Here is a 25,288-nt window from a genome sequence, read left to right as displayed (position 1 = left end):
GGCGAGTTAAATTTAATACCAAGGGCAACCTCATTACGTCCTTTCTTGATAACAAGCCAAGATAACAAGAAGGAGAGTTCAAACAGCTCAGACGCTTAAACTATTTAATGCACCGAAGAATGTAAGGCGTTTAGCCGAGGCTTTTTCTGTAGCCAGCCAGGAGTCACATCCATAAAATGATAAATGAAATCTTCAAACCTTCTGTGACAATTTGGCAATTAATGAGCGTATGTGGGGGCGTATGTTCACTCGTCTTATTGGTCCTGTTCGCCTCTCAATCTTCACGAAAATTTCAGCCTGTTTTTAGCAGCAGCTGGTCGTGTTGTTCTCCTTTTATAGAAGTGGCCGCGATTTAATTGGTCTGGACCGTTATGGGTTAGATTTTTCAGATTTCTCTATCGTGAAATCAATCTTAATTAAGAAATTTGTTCGAATATGTCAACAATTTTCCTCAGTTATATTTGGCGACAATATTTTTAAAGCCAAAGCCGGTTTAATTACTCTTCATTCGTGAAATTTCATAGCCATATTTCACCACGATCACAAACTAAAGCAAAATTAAAGAAAGCAAGTTCTCTCATCCTCGTTACCTCTGCAGACTCTGCACCTTGAACTGAACTGTAAACTGTTTTTTTTTCTTCAAAGAAATATTTCGAGATTCCGACATGTCCTGTTGTTTATGAATTATCGCCGACCGGAAGTGAGCGATTCCCGCGCCCCTTTGTGATTGGTGCGTTATGATTGGTTGAGCGGGAAAGTGCGAAATTCTAAATATTTTAGTCACGTGAACTGCCTGGGAAAGAGACGTGCAAACTCAACAGAAGGCTTGAATTTGGATACGGATTTGTAGATTTTGTCGCGCAACGAAAAACCCTTGTTTTTATCCTAAATAGGATGGCAGATGAAGAAGCTTTGCTCAAGAAAAAGGTAGGGATGAGTCCTTGAAGGCAAATTCAAGCTATATCTAGTGTAAACAAAACAGCCAGCCGTTCTCCTTCGTGAGATATGCAGGCACGACCTGTGGTAAACAGCTTGCTGCGAAGAGGTCGAACTGTGTTAGCCTTGTTTGTCGTTTAGCATGAGGCAATGTCTTTACACAGTACTTGTTTACTTATTGTTGAACTAAGGGCATCTCACGTTATACGTTGTTCTGTAGCAGCATCTCCACGCCTCAGCGATTGTCAAAGACGTTTATTTCACTTCCTACTGAGAGCACTCCACAGGAAAATATGTTTTTTTGAATGAACTCCCTGTTGAAATACGAAAGATCACTGGCTATTTGATCGAGAAGCACATACCCGCTTGAAGAAGTAAAAATTTCAGTACCAGCTTAGCTAGGTAGCTCTCCACTGTGCGGTGCAAAATTGGTGGTAAATTGTAGAACGGAAGCTTTAATTGACTTGGTTTCGCAGTTTGTTAGCTTAATTTGTGCCATCGATAAAAAGATGGGTGTTTTAATGTATTTTCGAGTTGGTTTAACTGTCAATTTTGAACTGGATGTGTATATTGTTTTAATCTTGTCTGATCTGGGTTTAGCAAAAATTCTGCTACAGTAACGTCTATTGTAAGCTTGCATTTGGAAATTGGATTTGTCTTCCTGAAACTTTTTAGTGGCGTCTTAATTTTGTTCGCGTTTCCCTATTATTTATAAAAATCTAGCTTAACTTAAGACTTCTTTTAGTAATCAAATAACTGAACCGAGTCATCACCCATTATTTTCCTGTATTAGGCTAATTGCGAATCATAACAAAGCGTCAAGAACGTTGTATTGAAATAATGGTTGAAGTGTCGTTCACTAGCAGCGATCTGGTGTATAAGCAGGCAGCTATGTAACAGTAGTACTCTTGGACAATGGTTAAATAATTAAGCCCTTAGTTATTGTCATTTTCTCTGACATAAGTAAACATTTCCTGTTAAAAGGATCGGTTTGTAAATATTTTCATGGAGTGTTTAGCTGCAAAGTGATATAGTCTTTTTATGTTGTCAAGAAGACGTCCAGTTCTCTTCATTTCAAGATGATTTTTTGTTCCATCCATGTGATCTTGATTGCTTTTGATTATCTAACTTTGTTTCTTGCCTCTCTTGGCTGACAAAGTTGTTTTGTCACCAACAGATATTTTGCAATTCCATGCCCAGAAACAGTAAATCGCGACACTGGTTAATTTGCTTAATTGAGATAGTTGTTATGCTTCATTTAGCTTCAAATTAATTATTAACACCTTGGGATGTATTAGCTGAAACTGTTGTACCATGTATGCAAACTTGATCTCCTTTTGTACTCAGCTGGTAATGAAATTGTTCAGCTGTTTATGGGAGATTCCCTGAATAATTTCTTTGTTGCAGAGTAAGTGTAAACAAAAGAGCGGATATCATAAACTGGATAACTACATGTAAATGAAGACAAGGTTGCAACTCAATAAATTAGTAACCCAAGTTAGTCCGGTCTGTTCCTTCTCCTTTGGTGATTACGTTACCATAAATGCCGAAAGCATACAGCTAACTGAGCAAGGAAGGAGGGTGAATTCATTCTCACTGGTCAGAATGATAAATGTTTTGCTATAAAAAACATTTGGAGATCCCTTGGTATCTTAACCCTTAATTGCTTTTAGCTCTATTTATTGTTTGCTAAGCAAATGAGGACATCGCATGTCTGCTGCTTCATAACAATAGTTGAAGTAACAATAGTTGATCAAGTACCTTTTGGCTCTTTCAGTGAACTTGTTGCTTCCAGTAGTGTGCATAATTAGGGGTATGAAGTCTAAAACATGCTCACAAAAATTATTGATTCATATGTAATTATTAAAATTATATATTAACTTACAATTTTTAACTTTCCTTGCTTAAAGTAACTTACATGTAGGAATAGGTGTCCACCACTGTCAGATACATGGACAGGGCTGTGCCCTAGAAGTGCCCAGGTGCCAATTTAAAAAGTTACTTTTTTAATATAAGACCAAGACTTGATCTATCAATTGCTGGGCACCCAGGATTTCATGGTTGGGAACCCTTGGGCTCCTCGTAAATTTTCTTAGACCACAGCCATGAAAGGTCCAATAATATGCCTTGCTAGATCTGTTAAGTTAACATGAATGGCCGTAGCTTTGTTTTTACAAAGTGTGGTAGTTCTATTAAGTATCCATAACATTGCTTAGATAGTTACTTTCATTTCAAAAATATAAGCTTGCTAATGTAGATTTACATACATATACATAGATTTACATTCTTTTGTAGGACTCTTTTTGCAAAATCTCTATACCTAAGCTACGTTTCAAGTTCATCTAGAATTTTATATAGTGCATGCTTAGTAAGTGGGCTGGCTATACTCTACAATGCTGTGCTAATGAATACTGCTCTAAGCATCAGGGTGATTACATGTGAAATGTTTGGTGCAATTTAAAATTTATGAAAATAAAGCCCCGGCCAATTGATTGCAACATTTCAGTGCAACATATTGTAACATTGTTTGGCACAACATGTTGCGCATGTTTGGCTACCCTGTTGCGAAGTGTTGTGATGTGTTGCATGTTGGGTGTTGTTGGCTCAAGGTTGAAAATGGTCAAATTTTCATGCACTATTTGTGGATGTTGCATGATGTTGTCAGTGTTTCAGCCGGACAATTTTACTTGAGGGCCAAAGTGGCCCATAAAGACCTTTTTTAGGGGCCCATTTTTTTAGGAAAGGGGCCAATAAATTGAAAGCTACAGAAGGAAAAAAATGCATCAGGGTGCCAAGGAAAATAAAGCAGTTTATTAGGATCTATGATAAAATTTAATAAGTGCTTTTTGAAGTGTTTCTACTCAAGAAAGTTTCTTTTGAATCAGATACTACTATGAAGGATCCGTGCATTACAAGAAAACAAGCCTTAGGCATACATGACTTAGTTAGTGATCAAGAGTTTGCAATGCATTGTAGGGCAATTTCATACACAACTCAATACTGCAGCAAAGCAGAAGGACGGGTTGACTTCTTTTCTTATGTTGAATGTTTTAGAAGCAAAGATTGTTCAATATGTTTTTCTAGAAGGAGATGATGTGTGACAAAATAGCCGTTATTGATCGTCAACACAGAGAAATGTATGTGTAGTCGCCATAATGTATCTAAACCAGAATTTTTGGTTGCCAAGGATGAAATGTTAGTTGCACTGGCAACTGTATCTGTCACAATTTCGAGCCCTGGGATGGCTTTTAAAATATTAAGACTGTGTTAAGCCTGACGTCTTGTCAAACAAAAGGGCCAAATTTGCCCTTTTCTCATTTTTCTGGGGGCTATCTCTGATTGCAGCGTGGGATTCCCGCAATGGCGCACTCTGGCGGAAACACTGGTCGTGCTCGTTTGGCCAGGCTCATGCAATGATTTGCAACACCCAAGATGTTGCAACAAGTCGTAACAGGGTGGCGAAACACACGCAACATGTTGCGGTTAACAATGTTACGATATGTTGCGTACTAATACTAAGCCAACAATGTTGCTTTACATGTATGTTGCATTGAAATGTTGTGATAGTTTGGTCGAGGCCTAACACTGAATTTCTACCATGACTGTAGAAAGCACCAATACCTTTAAAAATGACAATCTTTATTTTGTAATTCTAGTTGGAGAATACCACTGTTTTTGAAGAAAGACGGGAAATCAGACAACAACTGAGGGAAGTGCGAAAGAAGAAACTTGATGCTTTACAATCTGATACAACAGCAAATGAAAGACCAAGGAGAAGGGAAAGAGTGAAAAGAGAAGAACAGTCAACGGTCATTACAGAGATGAAAACTACAGGTGTAAGCGACAGTGACACCTCACAGCCAACACAGACTACTATCGAGGTTAATTATAGTCGCACTGTTGTTACTGAAGGACCTTCTGAAAATGGTATTGAGAATGGACATGTTGAAAGCGAAAAATTTGTTGAGGAAGAAACAGTTTGTGTTGAAGATGAAACTCCAGTAGAGAGGCAACCAGTTGAAGCAGAGAGTGGAACTCAATTTACTGTACAAATCAATGGAGAGAAAAGTCTGCAGGATAGCGAGGAGGAGCAAGGGATATCAGCACCTCAAGAAATCTCTACAGAAACTGAAATTGTGGTTGAAACTTCAGAAACAGCTACTGATAGTAAAGAAGAAGAAACAGAGAACAAGGAAGACGAAGAAGTGGAAGAAGAAGTGGAATTGACACCAGAAGTGATTGAGAAAATGGAAGATGTAGATCAACTTGAAAAGCTGGTAAGATAGTACATTGTTTTATCATAAAATATAATTTAAGTCATTATGTTATTTTTTGACTCTGCTGCCTTCCTTCTTGTGTTTTGTCATATGACACATATTTAACAAATTGACATCAATTTGTTTTTTACCAGTGTTTCAGCCAGAAAATTTTACTTGAGGGGCCAAAGTGGCCCCTGAAGATCTTTTTTAGGGGCCAGTTTTTTAGGAAAGGGGCCAATAAACTGAAAGCTACAGAAGGAAAAAAATGCATCAGGGTACCAAGGAAAATATAACAGTTTATTAGGATCTATGAAAAAATTTAATAGTAAGTGCTTTTTGAAGGGTTTCTAATCTATAAAGTTTCTTTTGAATCAGATACTAGTATGAAGGATCCGTGCATTACAAGAGAACAATCCTTAGGCCTACATGACGTAGTCAATGATCAAGGGTTTGCAATGCATTTTAGGGTGATTTCAAACTTGGTCAGCCATTTGGAAGTTTTCCGATATGAGAGAATTAATACAGCAAAGCAAAAGGATGGATTGGCTTCTTTTCTTATGTTGAATGTTTTAGAAACAAAGATCTTTCAATATGACTTTCTAGAAGGACATAATGTCTGACAAAATAACTGTTATTGATCATCAACACAGAGAAATGTAGTCGCCCTTATGCCGTACTATGACGACTAAACCAGAATTTTTGGTTGCTAAGGATGAAATGCTTGTTGCTTTGGCAACCGTATTGATCACAATTTCCAGCCCTGGGATGGCTTTTAAAATATTATGCCTGTGTTAAGCCTGCAGTCTTGTAAAAGGAAAGGGCCAAATTGGCCCTTTTTTCGTTTTTCTGGGGGCCATCTCTGATTGTAATGCGGGATTCCTGCAATGGCGTGCTCTGGTGGAAACACTGTTTACGATAAATTGTCAAATTTTCTGCCCTTGCTTGTTGATGCATCGCATAAATGATAAATTCATGTGTCTGTCCGCTTATTGAGAATAAAAATTAAACAATGAGTGTGCGAGAATTTCTGCAGTTATCGTAAAAATGAGAATTTCCTCTCCTCCTTCATCATTCATGCAAGCATTAATCAGCAGGCCATATGGGAGAAGGTTGTTAAAACCAGATTGACGTGAAAGGAGGATGTCAAGTATTTAGTTTTTAGCTAATACTACTCATTCATCCATACAGTGTAGCTGTTATTTAAAGCAGAAGTGTTTAATTTTATTCAAATTGACATTATTCAAAATCACTGAAAAACCACAACAACCATAAGGTAGATTCGGCTGAAGAAGGTTACCTAAAGGAATCCCAAGCAACATTTTGTTTGTACATGTAAAGGAGGGTGTTTCCTGGAAAACTGTTTTATCTTGCTACCTCTCTCCATTTGTTTACATATGTAAATACATCAAGTATTCGTATTTTTCAAGATTTTTTTCAAGTCTCCAAAATTTGATTTCAGGAAAAAGATAGTGGCTTATTAACTAAGCAGTGTGAAATGTGACCCTCTCAAAAGTTATCTTAACTTGTCATGACAATTTTGTGTAATAAGGGCCACTGTCTCTCGTTTTGCTTCTGTTTGCTAAGTGTTATGTCTTTCACTTTATAACTGGGAAACAGGACAGAGAAATTCCCAGTTAATACACTGTACATACACATACTTGGTGTTGCTTTCATTTTGCACTGGAAAGGAAAAAAAATTCAGAAAAATTATGTAAATCCAAATATATACTAATGAGTGAAAGTTATACTTATATGCACTAAATACAATTTTTTTTTCTAAGTCAGAGTGCTGGCGTGTTTTATTGGAAGACATACAGTACATGTGTAGTAGTAATGGTTATAGACTGTGATATCCATAGTCATTCTAAAACGATTAAGACAGGGTAAATCCAGTTTTAACGCCAGGGGAAGGGTACTCCCTTATATGGGCCATATAGGTATGTGCAGTCCCAAATGGTAGGCTTTTCCAGCCGTTTTGGTCATAAATAGAGTATCGATTTTGTCCATTTTGGTCTTCAGTAGGGTATGGCTTTAGTACTCTAGTCTTGAATTGGGTATGTTTCTTGGAAGAAGCTACTTTTTCATCTTTATCAATAGGACAGTCAACAAAAGCCCATCATAACTTATGTTTAAAGCAACTGTGCCAGCTGCAACGGTCATAAATAGAGTATTGAATTTTTGGCCAGGTCATGAATAGGGTAGCAAAAACCGCAGTTTTTGGTCATTAAAAGGGTAAGGGTTTTGGGAAGTGGGCCGCACACTCCCTCCCAACTTTTCTGGGAGTCCCCCCCCCCCCCCCTCCTGGGGTTTTAACCCTTCATTGCGATCTTTTGGGTATCTATCCATGGCTTTCTGTGACAGTGTGAGAGGATCATTTTTCACCTATTCAACTTTATTTTTGTTACTGAACATTTAGCTCAAAGATGTTCCTCTAAATGAATATGCACTTAGAAAGGCAATAAGACTGCAGATAAGACAGCTCAAAGTCAAGCAAGGTAAGTCACTTGTACCAATCACATTTCTAAAGAAAAGCTGGTATGGGTAAGACTAGATTTGGCTTTTTTTAGTGCCATTTCCCTTCACAAGGAACATACTATAAACACCAGTTGGTAAGCCGCACTCACAGATAAGCCGCTCCCCGAGTTTGGCAACTCAAATTTCGGAAAAGGATTTTTGGAAAGAAGTCACACAAATTCTCAAGTGGAGTCTTTTGAAAGATTCTTTACATGTACATTTCTTGATTACAGTGTGACAATTTCAACATGGTCCACCTAGTACTTTTCTGATAATGACTGAAGAATCTAAATTTGTTTATTCTTCAGTCAGTAATTTGTTTTGTGTACAAATTGTAGTATATTGCCATAAACTGGAACAAAGAAAAATACCAAAAACTGAAAACTGAACCACAATATCTGCTCACACTCTTTTGTTTTAACATGTACTCTGCTAAGTAACTGCAGGGCCTTCATTGAGACTGTTTCAAAACGCAATCAAGAAAAAAGTTATTTGTACTTCAGTTCTTTCTTACTGAAAGCACTGTGACTATACAACTATTGCGTAGTCCAAGCTGAAGTTGTCACACTCTATTGGTTTTGAGAGGATACTCGGCTGTAACTTTCGTAGCTATCGTAGTGCGTACGTGCATCTTTAGTAGTGACTTGTGATGTATTTAAACTACAGCAATTCAAAAAACTGCTCGACCAGCACCCAAATTCAAGTCAGAGGCTCCTGCGCCTAAGGGAATGAGGTTAGTATCGACTCGTGCATGAGAGTACTAAGTAATTTGTTATCTGTTTACGCACTTTTACATTACAGAGGCAAGCAAAGAAACTGAAAATGCGTCAAGGTTAAAAAAGGAAAAACGGGTTAGTGAACAGGATAATTTACCAGGAAATGATATACCCTCAAAATGTGCACCATCTCAGTTGTATGGAACTGGCGAATCAAATGAAACTAAAACTGCAGCAGATTCGACATTGGACAAGCTTGAAACCGAGAATGAGATTAAAACAAACGTTGGTGGTAAAAAGCGGCAATCATTGGCAAGTGACTCTGAAGCAGATGATGCTTCATCCTCCATTTCCAGCTCAACATCCGAGGGTACATGTACTTCAGAATCCAATCCCAAAACTCCACCTCCACGACCTCCAAAACCTTCAAGACTCCCAGCGAGCTCAGTCACAACTGATTCGGAACTCAAGGGAGATTTCAAAACAAAAATCCTTGGAGCCTCTGCAAGTCCTTTGAGAGATCTGACAAAAAAACCAAAACCGCCAGGTCCTGAACAATTGGACTTCCGAGGACAACTGAAGAAGACTGGTTTGAGAGCTGATAAAGATCTGACAGCACAGGGGAGAAAGCAGCAACAAGAGGGAGACTTCCGTAGACAGCTTAAGACAACAGGTGTAGATACATCAAGAAATCTGTCAGCAGTGAGAAATGTGGGTAAGAAAAAGGGGGGAGTTGAACAGATTGATTTCAGAGGACATCTAAATAAAACAAAGGGTTCAGAAAGTGCTGTTGATAAAAAAGGGCCACCACGACCTCCTCCAACATATTTATCAAAGAAAGCCGAACCTGGAGCTTCATCCTATCAATCCCCTGCAAGAACCCAAACAAGAGAAGCCAGTGAAGATGTTAAGACAGCTGACGCAAAAGAGAGTCGAAAGATTTCTAGTGCAGACTTGTTGAACCTGTTGCATAAACCTGTTGAGACATCTAAAGAAAGTTTTCTTGTGCAGCGTGGTATCAAAAAGGCTGAGACGCCAAAATCTGCAGCCCAGAAATTCATTGTACCAGCAACTGATGAGAACTTTCAGGCTCGAATGGCACAGAGAAAGGAGAGATCAGATAAACTTATCCTATCTGTCAGAGATTCTCAAGCACAAAGGAGGACTTCTAGTGGCGACGAAACGAAAGATTTTCGAGCTGTTCTGAAAAAAGCTGCTATCCAAAAATCAAGAGCAATGCCGAAAGAAGCTGATCTGGAAACAGGGGAAGGACCTTCAACTGGCAGAGTCAAACAGTAAGTTTATTACAATATTTAAATTACATTTTTGTGTATATGTGACTTGTATATTTATGTATTGTTGAGTTTGTGTAGTTGCTTCAGTTGTGCTCTGTTATTTCTGCTTGCTTCAATCGACTAATCTTCACTGTAAAGTTCTCTCCTATTGATGTCTTTTTTCTCTCTTTTGCCTAACGTCTACAGAACCTGTCTTCAAGTGTGTCTGGCATCAAGAACTTTCTTTGCTCACTCTGTATCTGATGAAGTCTGATTTCAATCGTTTTTGCTAAGAAAATATTACCAGAATGTACAAACTGTATTCTACGGAAGAAACAAGGACATGGAATCGCAGAACTGTAATCAGATTTGTAATAATTGACTGTGGTCAGAAACTTTTGCTACATAAGATCATCAGATTGTGCGTCAGTTTCATTTTATGTAAAAATTTTTTGATTTTACAATTTGTATTTTACTCAACCACATGAAGTATTAAATAAGGAGATCTCAGAACATTGTAACTCCCAGTGAGAGACTTTAGAACCCTTTCATTTCCAATCATCAACTAATAGTTCTTCCTTACTGTTTGGTAGAGTTAGTTCCTTTTATGTGTGGAGAATTTGTTTTAAATCAAGCCTCTGTCAAATATGTGATGAGTTTCTTTATTTCTTCTGGTGCTTTTTGTTTAAATTTCTTGTTGATGTATTGATCACTGTAATGAAAAATTGGATGTTGAGTACTTTTGAGATTGAAAGGGTTATAAATTCACATGAATTAAAATGTCAGATTTACCTTTTCAAATTGACAAAATTATATTGCAATTTCCAAGCAAGAGCCTTCCTTATCTCAATATTAAATTGTACTACTCTGTCCCAAGTGAACTATTATGTCTGGCAGATGATTTGGAGAATGTGTGTAACCATGTCATTTAAAACTGTTCATTTAAGAAGATTAAGTACTTTTGTAATTAAAACCCTTTTCAAAGCCATTTGCCAATATGTGATCTGGTTAGGACTGAAATAAACACTGGGATTATTGTGATGAACAATTAAAGAAATGATTTCTGGTCAGTTGTTACCTGCAGATAAGCATTAATAAACAAACAAAACACAAAACAGATGTGTTGTCTAGTTGCTTATAATTAAATAATTTAAGATAGTGGAAAGTGATACCAAAAACAAAGAAAACTATTCCGAAAATGTCTTGTTTCTAACCAATCGCTCCTGATGTTCTCTTGGACAAAGTGACCTAAACTATTCCAAAAATTCTCATTACAAGCCAATCAGGGTAAAATAATTGTTTTGTAGGCTGACAACATATTACTAGTTCAAAACATCTGTGATAATGCAGAACACCTCCTGGCTTCCAAATTTCAGGATTAACTTCATCAAATTACTCACCACACTGCTTCATTGCAAAAAGTGTATCAAAAAAGTACTCCTTGATGCAAAATTTAAGAAAATCATCTGACAGAATTAGATACATGTAACTTTAATTATTTGTGATCAGTGGTAATGACCCTTAAAGATGACCTTTAATTCAAGCCAGATTAAGATGTTTTGTGGAGCTGTTTTAAGTTTTCAGTTATTTTGATGATAACCAGATTATAGCAGGTTGTCTGTTCTTCCACCTGTAATCTTATATTCTTTTCTCCAAGCTGTTAACTAACATGCTTTACTGACAGCCTTAACCCACTAACTCTTTGCATTGTATTGTTGGCAGTGTAATTTGAAGTCAAAGTGTGTCCAGCAGCAGTTGTAGATGCTATCAAGTTAATGAAAAGAATGTGATAATACGGTGTTTATTGTATGTAGTATTTGTGGTATTTTTTTAACACAATTATTGTCAGAGTTGTTTTTATTGAAAGTACATTTTATGATAATATCAGGACATAACTTCAACATGTGTGGTCCTTGTGACAATGGCCACGTGTTCCTCTACAGATACAGATATTTCACTCACAAGTGTTATCTATTTCTTGAGTGTACAGCTGTACATGTGAAACCAAAACTGAGACCATTCAAAGGAATAACCTTGCCAAGATGATAATAAAGACAGTTAAACATTCAAATAAACATTGAACATTGCCCTCTCCATTTTTATGTAGAATTACACAATACTATAAATATTAAGGCACCCTCTGTATTAAGGCCTTCTCTGTATTACTCTCCCCTCTTTAAATAGGCTTTAAAAATAAGCCCTTCCCCCCCCCCTCCCTCCCAACTGAATAAATGAATGTACTCAAATGGTTCTCTTGACCAAAGTTTTCACTTGGAAAATGCTCAAAAATGAATGACAAACAGAGAAAAGCAATTTGTACCTTTGATCAGATTCTTATTTCTCCAAACAATATTCTTGTGAAGTCAGTTATGCAGGTTATGGGAATACAGTAACTGATCAACGGCAAAAATTTTTATGTCACAGATAATGAGACTCTCTAGTAGTACGTGTAGTATGTTTTATTTTAGAATTAGCCAGTGACAAGGAATTTGTATTTAACTGCCAGAGTAATATTAACATTGGTTTGGAACGTTTCAATCAGCATGCATAATTTGCTTGCTTCTTGTCTGAATGATGCAGTAATTGCTAATAATTTTTAACCAGAGACGGTGTAATGAGCATGTTTTTGCTCTCTTTCTGAATTACATGTAGTTCAGAAATCACAGACTGACCATAATTTGGGGAAGGAGAATGAGATGCTATTGATCAATGGATTTACAAAATTGTTAGAAAATCTCACATTTATCATTGAACACGGACTACATCATTCAGTATGAAGGATTTATGTTGCACACAAGCATGAGCTATCAACTTGCGTCTCATTGGATTGTATTGCAGTGTGGGATAGTCAGAGCAGAAAAATATTCTAATGAGAAATTATATTACTTTCGACACATTTTTGTGACAGACCATGAGATTTTCAAATGAAAGTTTCCTGCGAAAGGAATAAGCTTGTTTTCAATTGTACCATTAATTCAGTACAATTAATTGTTAGTAAAATTACTTACTTGTATGCCAAGCAGTAAAACCATCCCTTTAAATTCTTTGCATGGTTAAGTTTTGTGCAACAGATGGGAATATAGCATGATCGTGAAAGATAATTTAATTTTAAAGGTTACAAGAGGGTTATGTTTTTGGTCTGATTTGCTTTCACTTAAAAAAATTCCCAACTTTTCTGGTAGGGTCAAAAGGTCTGAGATTGTTAATGAGTATTGTTTTCTTAGGCAGTCCCATAGCAAAAAAAATCTGGGTATGTTGCCCAAATTCTATGATTTCATGGGATTATCAAATAAACAGTATTTTTTTTTTATTATTTTATAGTAAGTAGGAGAAAAACATTTTACAAATTCCTTGTAAAATAGCTTTCGCTTTTTTTCAGCTAAAAATGTGAGGTCAACCTTCTTAAACCCCGCCCTGTCTCATTAATAAAATTATTGTATTAGATATAGGGCTTCGTTACTTAATCATTTTACTTTTATATTTTTCTAGCATTCTTTTTAAGAATCATGGACTTAGTTATATTGTTCCACCTCTGTGTTGTTTAGGAATGAAAGATTTTCCGTAGACATCCAGGACAAGAATGAACTTCAAAAGTTGAGAGCTCAGCTAATACAAGAAAAAGAAACAAAGGACAAGGCTGTTCCAGGAGGTAAAAGTGTGACAAAAACTGTCAAGTCAGAAGGAGATGGTACTAAAGAAGTCACGACCACAACAGAGAAGACTACCGAAGTTGAAGAGACAGATGCAGGTCCAACTGAGATTACCAGAGAAGTTAAAAAGACAACTGAGGTTCACAAGGCTGGTGGAGCAACCATGACAGTGACTAGAACATCTCGGACTACGGAGATGCGACAAACAGGAGGAAGTAAAGGTTGGTCATGGTAGATAAATGAGGTTTTTTTCATTTGCTGATTAAAAGCATAGTAAACAGCTAATGGTAGTCAGGTTAAAATTCTATACTGTGGCCTAAGCAAGACTAAAGCTGCCATCAACTCTAGGTGATTGTGTTTAAAAGGAAATTAAAAATTATGAATATTGTTATATTTTCATCGCATTTTAGCCATCGGGAAATGCAAAATTTCACTTTTGGTTGGGTCAGAAACTGTGTGAGGTGGAGACCTGGGACTAGTCAGTAGGTGATGTCAAAACAAGAATATAGATCAACATCATCTTTCAAACAAAACAAATACACTGCAGAAATGTTCTTGTTTTATATAACAACATCTTCTGTACTAGATAAGTGTGAAAGGCTTTATATAGAGATTTCCTTTCAGGGGGAAGTTGTCATTTAAGTACTTGCACTGTAAATTAAAAGCTGCTTTTAGAGTGGTAATGTCTCGTCTTATCTTGACCCATCACTAATTGTTTTGGGTTCTTTCAATGCTACCTGGTGATTGTGTTACAGCCTGATAGCGGTCAGGACAAAATTTATCATAACTATGTTTAATATTTAATATGGAGTCTGTACAGTGGTAAGTTTATTAATTTGGAGCCACAAACAAATTCATTACTGTCGAGGTGTGAACTGCACCATTCGTTTTTAAGAATTTTACAATAACTTATTTTTTCACTTGCATGTTATACAATGCACTACGGTTTGTGATTTATTAGAAATCAGCTTTCCACTTTAAGAGAGAATGCTATATTTCATGCATGCACTCAAAGAGCAGGTGATAATATAACTGTTTGGTTATTATCAGTTCCTTTTCACCTTATGTTAGTGACATTTTTTAATAATTAATGGCTGTTTTTGTTCAGAGCTCTCCCACAAGCTTACATAATTGCAATAAGCTTTTAGCATCCTTTGTCAATATTGCACTGTGTACCACTAAACTAAATTTCTTATGCATCTTAAATATATTCACTTTCCACAATAACAGGTGCAGGTTCTATATTCTGTTCAGTCGAAAGGGTTATTGTGTTTTTGTAAAGATCTAGAATAGTGTGGCAAGTTTTCTGTCACTTGTTCTGGCACTCAGACAAACTTCAAGCAGAATTTTTGAACAGTTCTGCTGCTCCTGGTAAGAAAATGGAAATCTTTATGATAATTCTGTCTTAGGACATCCTTGCTGGTGATTTGGTCTTGCTATAAGACTTCATTTGAAATATCACCTTATATTATTAATTGGACGGTAGAAACTTTTCAAATATTGACAGAAAAAAGTAAGTCAAAATTAGAAAAAAATACCAAATACTGAAAAGTGGAAACAAAAAAAATTCTTAGCAAAATGACATGAGTGGCATGGATAGTGCTCAAACCACTTAATACATTATGTTCTACTATCTAAGTTTGCCAAAACTTTGATACTACATTAATTCCGACCTGCTTTTCTCAAAGATTTCTCTTATAAAACTCAAAATCATACTGAAAACCCTGTACTACATGTAAGTTAACAACAGAAATAGGTTATCATACTCTTGCTGTAACTCTTCAGCTCAGTGATATCATAATATGATTGTATACATCCAGCATCTTCCTGTTATTATGTAAGTATTAGATCTGTGAAATATTGCACATTGAATTTTGAGAATTTAGATAGAGGTGAAGTCTTTTCCAATCTTAAGGGTCAGAGGAGCCCTCATAGGGTTCCCAGTCAGGTGTACCTCGTATGTACATTGTACATGTATAGTGTGTAACTCAACTTTCATTAGTATAAACCAAAGAGTAGTGTTGCTACTACATGTACTTCTGCGTGGACTAGGACAGGTTTAGTTTAAAATTTGTTACTGTGAGGAGACTTGAACTGTGAACACTTGATATTTCTTGGTTCATTTTTAAAGTGACCATAAAATGTAGGCTCTTCATTTACACAAGAATATTATTTTGTGTTTTTACAGTGTGAAAATGCTAATATTATTCATTATATGAAGAGCCTTTATTCTATAGTAAAAAATAATGTATACGTAAAGTAAACATGTGAACGCACTGCTCTAATCCTTTGATTACTACTAGTTCTATTGGAAAAAAAAATGTACTAAAAAATGGCAAGTGTTCATGGCAAGTATTCACTTTATAGATTCTGGTAAAAATTCAGCTCTAAATATTATGAAACTTTTTCATAAAGTAATTAATATCTTTAGATCTCCTCAATGACTCAAATTGACCTATTCCAGGATAATTTTACAAGATGCAAGATCAACCATTAGTTTAAAGTGGCATAATGGTTTTTCTGGCTCCTTTTCTTTGAATCAAGTTCTGTCATGCACATAGTCATTGTGTTTCAGTGACAAAATGTTATGGAAATGCAAAACTTTTAAACATTCCCAATTCATCAATAAGTGTTTATTTATTTTCAAGAGTATGCAGCTGCTCACACCAAAACATTCGCTATTAACAGATCCATGTAACTTTTCATATTTTTTTGTGCTGCTGGTTTAGCGTGCAGGTTTTATTTTTGTTGCAATTTCTTAGGAATGTCAATTGATGCTCTGTTTGCCCAGAAGAAGAAAGAGAAAATGATGGCCAAGAAACAGCTACAGGCAGACACAAAAAACAAGAGAATGGCTTTCAAACAGCAGCTGGAGGCTCAATCCCCAAAAGTGTATGTTCAAGAAATTATTGTTTTCTGAAACAAATTGGTTCAGTTGTTCTCACTGGGAACCTTGTGTACAATTCCCCTTGTTCCTGCATGTAATAACATACTGTACATTCAGCTAGCCTGCGAGCCGACTTCAACTCCTCCTACGTTAAATCAGCAGTTGATGCAGCTGAAAGACCCATGTTTCTGACCTCTGAAATCTGGTCATGGATAATGCTCTGTAAAGGTCAGACAACTAATGCGGCTTTTTATTTCAGCTGCAATATCAAAGAATTGGAAAATTAAATTTTTCCCAAGCCCTGTGGGTAAGGCAGCAACAACTTTGTTTCTTTCAATGTCACCGCATTGCATTTCTTGAGCTTCAAATTCAAAGGGAATTAAAACATTCTGAAATTTTGGCACAAGTGGGTCTGGACACTTCATCTCTGTGGGCCGTCATGTTGTTTTTCTAAAGAGAACTCAATCACAGTCGGATAACATCACCATGCCAATGTATTAATCTCAGCCAATCAGCTGTAACGGGTGGTTGTGGGGTAGGGTTCTGTCATGTTATGTGCATGTAATGACAGCATAGAAGATGACCAGTTCAGTGAGGGCTAAATTATCTTGTCTTTGATTTAATGATTATGTCTGACATCACTAAACAAGTGCATAGCAGAAGATTGTCCTTTATGGGATGTAAGTAGATTTGTATTTAAGAAGTCAGTCACTGCTTTCTTTTGGAATTAAACCAAAGAGATTATTAGCACAGGGCTCTAAAAAACTTGAATTTCAGCTTGCTCTTGGGACAAGTAGCTCTTAAATTTTGCTCACCTGGGCAAGCCTATTTTGCTCTTTTAATGATTTAGTTGCTGGATGACTTGCCTGATCCCTTGCCCACTGGGCTAGTGATAATGAATTGGTACTTGCTGAGAAGGAGAATCTACTTGTCTCGGACGACCAGACAGCACTTTTTTTGAGCCCTGCATCAATTTTTTAAGGCAACATTTTTTGAGTGCTTTTCATTAGGAGTACTACTGCAAACAATGGTACTCATCCCTAGAACTTTCTTTAGTGAAGGAGGAGGGAGAAATTTCACAAGTGGAAACACCGCTGTGAACCAGCTGCAGGAATGGTGTCGTCGAAGGACCAAATATCACGAGGTTTGTTTTAGCTCCTACTAATAGGAATACTAAAAGAACTGTCTGGTTGCCAAAGCTACTGTCAGTCATTCAAACAATGGCTGAATTCTGCTTTTACTCTTTTTTTCTGTTGTAAACTCTGGGCAAAGAGTCCAGCTTTGTTTTTCTTGTGAACATTATACAATGAGGTAAATGTGGTTTCAAAGGTCGCATTACTACTCTCTCTCTGTGACGTGGTCACCATGTGAATTTTGAAGCAGCTTATGGAAAGCAAAATTGCAATAAAGTTTCATTTGTGTTTACATTTATTTCTTTGAAAACAACATGGGGAATTTACCAAGTCATTAATACCAAACCTGTAAGGTCTAACGTATGTTGTTGCACTAATCTCCTGCTATATTCCTATTTTTGTAACCTAGCCCTTATCTACTTTAACAGGGAGTAGACATTCAAAACTTTACAACCAGCTGGGCCAATGGTCTTGCTATGTGTGCTTTGCTGAATTACTTCCTGCCTGAGAAGATTCCATATGACACTCTAGATCCTAGTGACAAGAGGGGAAACTGGGGACTTGCTTTTAAAGTTGCAGGGTGAGTCCGTCTAGTCCTGAACAGCTAGAGAGAGAGCTTATGTACATTAAACAATTAGATTATGAGCTCAAGATTTCTTTCACATGATATTCGACAAGGGTGCAGTCAAGTTAATCAAAGTGAAAAATGCAAAGAAGCAGCTGCCAGCTTGTTAACAAGCCCATGCTGCTAGGCTACACACTGTCTACAGTGGAATAGATAGTGAGTAGTGTAGCCAGTCAGGCAATGACATTTATGATAGAATGCTAGCAGATTTATACTAAAAATTGATACATACAGGTATATTTAGTGTGACTATTGTCAAGCAATCAGTGTCGCCAAATTATTAATGCATTGGACTCCCAAGTGGAGCAGAAACTAGGTTTGTGCAGTGGTGAAGCAAAATAAATTTCTACCCCGAGTGTTGACCACCAGCATTTGTTACATTCTTTGTCATTGTGTAGCATTCCCAAATTAAGTTGGAGTTGACCTGCCATTTTATGCCATCATATATATTATGGTATATTTTGTTGTTGCTTCAAGCCTTGTTCTGAGGGTTTTTCCTTGGTTACTCCAGTTTTCCTCATAAAAGAAAAAAACTACAGTAAAAACTGGAAAGAAGACCTGCATGAAAACCATGATGTGGCCTCCTTGTTAACTGTTGTTGATGGGCCATTTTACAGCTGTGTGCTTAGTTACCTGGCCTATGAATGCAAGCGAGGCTGGAGGTGACTTTGCTTTGATACAGACCACTCTGCTTTTCTCATTTGAATGCAAACTAGTTAGCATAGCAGCAACTTGATTTACACAACAAAAGCAGTGAGGTCTGTATCAAAACAAGGCCTGGTCACTGAACAGACAACTGTAAAATGGTGTATTTTTTATATTGTATGTGATAGACAGCTGAGCAACATCTTCCTCATGTTGAGGAATTTTATTCAATGCAGGACAAATCTGCCAATATTTTGTCATTTGATACTTACAAAGTACAAACATTTCCCACTGGTGTTGCAAAGCATGTCAGAATATTGATGTGAGAATATCTTTTCAGGTTCTTGTTCAAAATTTGCCAATAAAATTTCAGTTTCAAACAGCACACCACAACCAGATTGAAAGCTTACAGCAACTGTATGTCCTTACACAGTGGGATTGCAAAGCACATAACACTTGCAAAGCACTGTATGTGACCCCACAATGCATGACCTCACTGAAAAGCCACTGACTGCCATTATTTTTGCTTGAGCCCAACTTCAAGTAATTTACATTTAATCATATTATTATCAATGTGTTTTTCCTTACTTGTACTTCATGTTTTCTTTTTAGGGAAGAGGGCATTGAACCACTGTTGGAGTTGGAGGATGTCATGTCAGTTGAGGTACCAGAACCTAAAAGTCTGATCACGTACGTCCATTTTATCTACCAACACTTTGCTGAGAAACAACAGCAGCAGAAGAAGGCATAGATACTCCTCTGTTGACCAGGTCCTGTGTAATGTAATCCTCCACAGAACAAGTCAATAATAATGTCATTTTATAACAATTATTAAGGGTTTATTCGCCATTAAGTATAGTCCTAGGAGGATTGGGAACAAATCTTTTTGATATCTGTTCAAATATCTCGGCCAGCCTTTTCAAAGATTCTTATTTGGCCGCCTTTTCAGCCTTGTTATAATAATAATCCCAATCGGTTTACAAAGTTTATTTCATAGAACATCCAGTAATAGTATTGTCCAGTATATAGAAATCCACTTGTAAGTTATTTTATATTAATTTCAGAAGAAGTAAAGATAGGGCCGATCATATATGGCCTAAATAATGTTCAGAATATTAAGCATTTTTTCAAAAATTGAATCTAATTGTTTTCTGATGGAATCAATTATGCTATTAACCATCAGAGTTCAGTTTAGTAGCGATTTTTTTTTATGTAGATTAGTTGTGTAACATGTAAATCAAATGAATTATTCGAATGGGTTTTCCAAAAGTGCTGCTGGAATTAGTCTTTGATAATGTTGAAACAAAAATATTATAGTTTTGAATTAATACAGTTTAAGATATTAAAATTTTGATTTTGAAATTTTCAATATAATGCCTTACCAAAGAATCTTTTGGGGCAAGTACCAGTTTTACAGTCAGTTCTGAGGCATAAATTAAGTTTTTGTAGGGTTTTAGTAGATTTTGCCACATTGAATTTTCATGGTACAAGAAAAGTGTACTTTGGAAGGGATATAGGAAGAGGATTAGACTACAAGACATTACAATGAGTTTTGTACCGACAAAAAGTCGGCTTCAATCGTTAGTTAAGTCTATTTTTGTTGCGTTTAGGGACTACTTTATGTTGCTTTGTGTTGGGTAATAATGGTTTAAGTTTAACAATTTGTTCAGAATTCTATTGGTGGAGAATCACAACTTTGAACAATTTTGAAGTAACTTTCAATTGTCAATATGTTAGTGTCGAGTTAAGCCCACAGTGAATATTTCCCAGCAAAAATGCTCTTATATATTTTCTGTAGGTAGAGCTCAAGGAGTGAGTATTTAAACCAAGCCGGTTTATGTGAAGTAGAGGTTGTCACGGGGCGCGGACTAAATTGAATTACTACAACTTGGAAGAGGCAGTTCGTAACAAAATGTTGTTCGTAGATGTAGTAAACTTTGGCTCAGACTTTCAAGTTTTCAGAAATTCACCTATTGCGTTAGCCTAGCTCGTAAATTCACTTGCTTTCTCCGTTATCACGTGACTACGTGACTTTTACTTGTGAAACAAATATGACAAGTTTGGAATTTTGAACTTGTTGCGTATGTCAGTGAACGAACTGAGAGCCTTCTTTATACAGAAATCTCTGTCAGTTGGTTAAAAGAAACAACAACAACAACAACAACAACAACAACAAAAAAACAAAGGAAAAAGAACTGGGTTAGTAATATATTTGTAGACCAGGGGCCAGATGTTCGAAGGGTTATAACGCTCAGTTGATAAGTATTGGTGAAACAATCTACACTTATCCACTGAATACTGATTTATCCGGTGGATAGCGTCATACACCCTTTAAACAACTGGGGCCAGTACTGTAGCAAAATTTGTGCACAATGTTTACTTCAGAGAAGAGTGAATTTGATAATTAAACAATTTTTATTGTAGATAATTTAAAGTAAGTTTTACATTATACAATACTATCATATAGACGAGTATTAAAATGTTTGAAATATATGGCATATGATGTCGAAGTCTGCAGTAAATGTGTAAACTACAAGGTTTCTGCTATTGTTCCATTTCATGTTATCACTGAGTGAATTCTCAGTAGTTTAGTTAATTTCGATCTTTTGTCTTTGTGGATGCGTTAATATTGCGGTGAAAAACTCAATTTTTGTCTTGATGAATTAAGGTAATCCAGTTCATTAAAATTCAGACATTCTCCCTTGACTCAAAGAGAATAGACTGCGAGATTTCGCGCGGCCATTTTTTTTCTCGTGCTTTCTTTCGCGTCACGCACGACGGACAGCTAAAGAGGGACGACTCGTAGTCTACAAAGAGAGGTGATGAAGATGATTTGATCGAAAAAAACTTGTTTGTTAAAGAGCCCGGTTAATGATTCAGTTAATGGCTTGGGCGAAGCCAGTTCTTCGTGTAACGTAACCCGCCGTTTGCAAAACCTGTGCGGACACCAGAGGAGTAAAACGTCTTTGTGGCTAGTCATGAGTCGCTGGTCCTTGAAACTGATTGGTCAGCGTTGGTGTTATTGGTTGCAAGACTCTTGTGTACAGTTCGTAAACACTGATTGATCATTTCTCAAAGCCTTCCTGGGATTTCCGAAACCGGGAGTGATCTAGTGATTGCGTTGGGAATAAGACCTATATGGGGGACCCTTCATGCTCTCTTGCAGTCTCACATAACAAAATTTTGTGTACGGGAGATGTGTATTATACACGTAATAAATTTGAGGTGTTAATTTCGTCCGGTTTTCTTTCCTTTTACAGTTAAAACCTTACTTTAAACGCTAAAACCACTACCTATAAATATCATTTCTATCCGATTTTCATTTTAGTGGAGCTAATGACTGTTTTAGCCGCCTCAAAAGTTATACACTAAAAATAAAAAAAATAAACACTACTGTGCTCTTGCTCTTCAGAGTGGAAAAACGTTCTGCACCACTTTCTGTACATCCCTAACCCTACTCGCGGGCTCAGGTAATCGGCGCAGGTAATAATGCCAGTTGTAATGGTGGAATGAACGGTGGACTGCAATAAGGTCCTCGAGAATGTCGCTCGGGCGAGAATGTCGCTTGGGCAAGCATGAATTTTTTTCCGCCGGCAGCATTTCACTGTTAAGAAAGCAAGGCTCCCCGCCATTTTCCCGCCATTTTTTTTTTTGCAAAGTTGGAGCCTGGCGCGCGGCCAAAACTTGCGCATGCTTATTAAGTTTTTCCGCTCTGAAACTCTTACTCTACAATCGACGAGGAAAAGCAGGATAGAGGCAATGGCCTCGTGGAAACTGGAGATAAGTGTTCGTGTAGACGTACAAAGAATTATCCTTCTTAACGTCCACGTGCTGAGCATTTTAATACTTCCATTCCATTCTCAAGTCTCTGTATCCATAACGTTACAAATGCGTTTTTGATGAGTTGTCATGGTTTTCATCTCAGACTGTGAGAAAACGCAGGAAAACTACGCAATGCAGGGAGGGGACTCACAATGGGGGAGGATGGGTCGGGTATGCGGCACTGAAAAGTTACGAAAATAAAACATAGGGAGCTCTTGGAGAATGTAAAAGGTAGCGCAGTTTGAATTAAAGGGAAAACGCGAACGGAAACGCACGCGGGAGAGAAAAAGAAGATAATTTGCGGTCCATGACAAAACACAGTACCTGCATGGTACAGGAACAAATGTACAGACTTACGTATGTAGTTTCAAAGACGGGTCCATAATTTCGAAAATGAGGAGGCATCATTTGAAACACCATCATTAAATTGACCCTCTGTTATCTTCATTTCGGACGTCGCCCTTCTTTGAACAAAAGAGAAAAACTCAGGTCAAGAGATTATCAAGGTACTTACCCTGATAATCTCTTGCTTAGGTCTTACGCGACAAAATTCTCTGTAAGTTGTCTCGGAGCGCCATTTTGTTGCAGATTTTCAAGAAATGTTAAGCCATGATTAAAGTTTAAAAAAAAAGAAGAAAACGCGTTCACTGCGGTTTTCCGATCTGAATTGCAAATATTTCACCTCATTATTCATGTTTTTCCATCACCTGCGTGTGCTAAAAGATGACTGTGCAGGCGAGTTCAACGTATTCTATATCTGTATTGTTGTTTCTTCTTCCCTTCCAAGTTCGAGAACCAAAATTAGTTTGTTTAGAGCACCTCATTTCCGTGACGTTTACAGCGAAACTCGGCAGCGTGGGAACTCGACCAAAAGCTTTGTTCGGTTCACAACCATATGTTCACTCGGTCCACAACCATCATGGTTGATGTGTGAATTCTCTTCTGCTTACAAAGGTAATTATTAAAGTTATTGTTGTTATGAGGGGTAGTTTGTCCTTAAAAAACACCATCTCGCATTTCATAAGATCTTCTGACACTTTCCGCTAAATTTCAAGACAGTATGGAGTAGAAATATTGAGTAGCAATGTTTGCTAAACTAACGTTCTTAATTAAGCTCAAGGATGTTGTCATGTTGTGTATAGTTCTCACTATATAAATCGTTTTCTCGAGCTTAATCCTGTTGTATAAACATGCTGACTTACATCCTGATGCAGCACAAGATAAAAAAGTGTTCTTGAAATAATTTTGAACGCTGCCGCCAAAATATCATTGCGTGTTTGGAATCATTCACACGGGGAAAGGGACTGTGGAAATAAGTTCTTGACATCACAAGCAATATTATATACTCCGGCAATATTCACACACATAATTAGCAGATTTGGTTGTCACATTAACGTCCTATGAACTTAAATATTTGTCTAATCGTCAATGTTGTAAATTTTGTCATGTTTACTGGATAAACAGTGAAACTATGGCTAGCTAAACAGCGAACTAATCCGGTCGTTTTTTTAATTGATTTCTTCATTAGAATTATTGCTGAAGGAGAAACGAAACAAGGAATATAATCTTAGGAAGGCTTCAGTAAAAGGTGAGTGAGAATCAGTTCTCTTTATTCCTGCGTTTATCGTAAACGCAACTTTCGTTTAGCTCTAGATTTTGGATACAGATAGGGCGTTATAAGGACACTGAAAAAAATTGGTGTATTTTCTATTACATGTTCCGGGTCATATGAAATATTGCCTTTCTTCAACTGCGAAACGAAAATTTCTTTGGAATTTTAGGAAGTCTCGGTCTGTACGGAAGTATTGTTCGACGGGCTCTATCTGCAATATCATGAATCAAAAGCTGCATCCACACCTTCTTTTTCAAAGGGAGTCATCTACACATCCCAGTATAAAAAAACTTAAACGCCGAGTTTTTAGAAGAATAACTATAACTCAAGCCTTTACAGAATGAAATGATCTCTGTAGGATTTATCTAACAGTTCCACTGCGATTATTTGAGATACTTGTCTGAATTTCTACTCAAACTGACGCAAAACAATTAACCATCACCAGCGTGAACTCGGGCTCAAAGGAGGGTGTTTACGTTCTGTTTATTTGTCACGATGCCGTTATCTAATCAGGTAGTGGTTTTTCTTTCTCAGGACTGATGCCTTGGTCAACAGTCAACTCATCATCCACCTGGCAAGCCAAGAAGACAAGCAAAAGGATCGAAAGCAAACTTACTCGCTGTAAAGGTAGAATAAATAGCTTTATAAGACGAATTTGGAATTTTCCAAGGTGCACTATAAACATAGGAATTACACTCGGAGAAAACATTCAGTTTTGACTTTGTAGGGCGCAGAATGAGAGAAGAGCAAGCAAAGATTAATTTCAATTTTATTTCTGCATTTTCAAATTAAAATGGTTGAGCGGACAGGCCTTGCAAGCCAACAAAACAATTTTTTTTTCCTTGAATGATTGCAAAATAGGTGGAAGTTTCAACATGCATCTGCAAATCTATAATTTCATTTCATTCATTCATTTAAGAGTGTCGTGTTTTTTCTTTAAATTAACATTATCACTGCTATTATCCAGACCACTTTCATTTCGGTTTCAATTTGTTTCCAGTTTTGAAATCATGCATAATCGATTTTTTGCATAGTTCTTATTCGGACAAGGAGATTTTTCTTTTCAGGAAAATAGTAATATTACCAAAATTCCGTTTCAAAGGCTGGAATTATGACGCAAAAATCAGAACAGTTTTGTATGTCAAATTATTTTCGCAGTATAAAGATACAAGGTGTGAGATAATTCAAGGCATACACGTTTCGTAGATGTACTGC

General features: G+C 36.9%; 1 protein-coding gene across 1 annotated transcript; it reads left to right on the top strand.

Moving 5' to 3' along the window:
* Positions 1-786: 786 nt before the first annotated feature.
* Positions 787-20,029, top strand: LOC145464005 (uncharacterized). Its single transcript, XM_081447808.1, has 9 exons — positions 787-927; positions 4,593-5,213; positions 7,612-7,690; positions 8,511-9,720; positions 13,245-13,570; positions 16,112-16,241; positions 17,293-17,380; positions 17,798-17,949; positions 19,252-20,029. Exons 1-9 carry the CDS (start codon positions 895-897, stop codon positions 19,388-19,390), a joined length of 2,778 nt encoding a protein of 925 aa, XP_081303934.1. The 5' UTR covers positions 787-894; the 3' UTR covers positions 19,391-20,029.
* Positions 20,030-25,288: the final 5,259 nt, after the last annotated feature.

Source organism: Orbicella franksi, chromosome 12, assembly GCF_964199315.1.
Source record: "Orbicella franksi chromosome 12, jaOrbFran1.1, whole genome shotgun sequence".
NCBI classification, from domain to species: domain Eukaryota; kingdom Metazoa; phylum Cnidaria; class Anthozoa; order Scleractinia; family Merulinidae; genus Orbicella; species Orbicella franksi.
The sequence above is the reverse complement of the archived record's forward strand: the minus strand, read 5'-3'. Positions and strand labels throughout refer to the sequence as shown.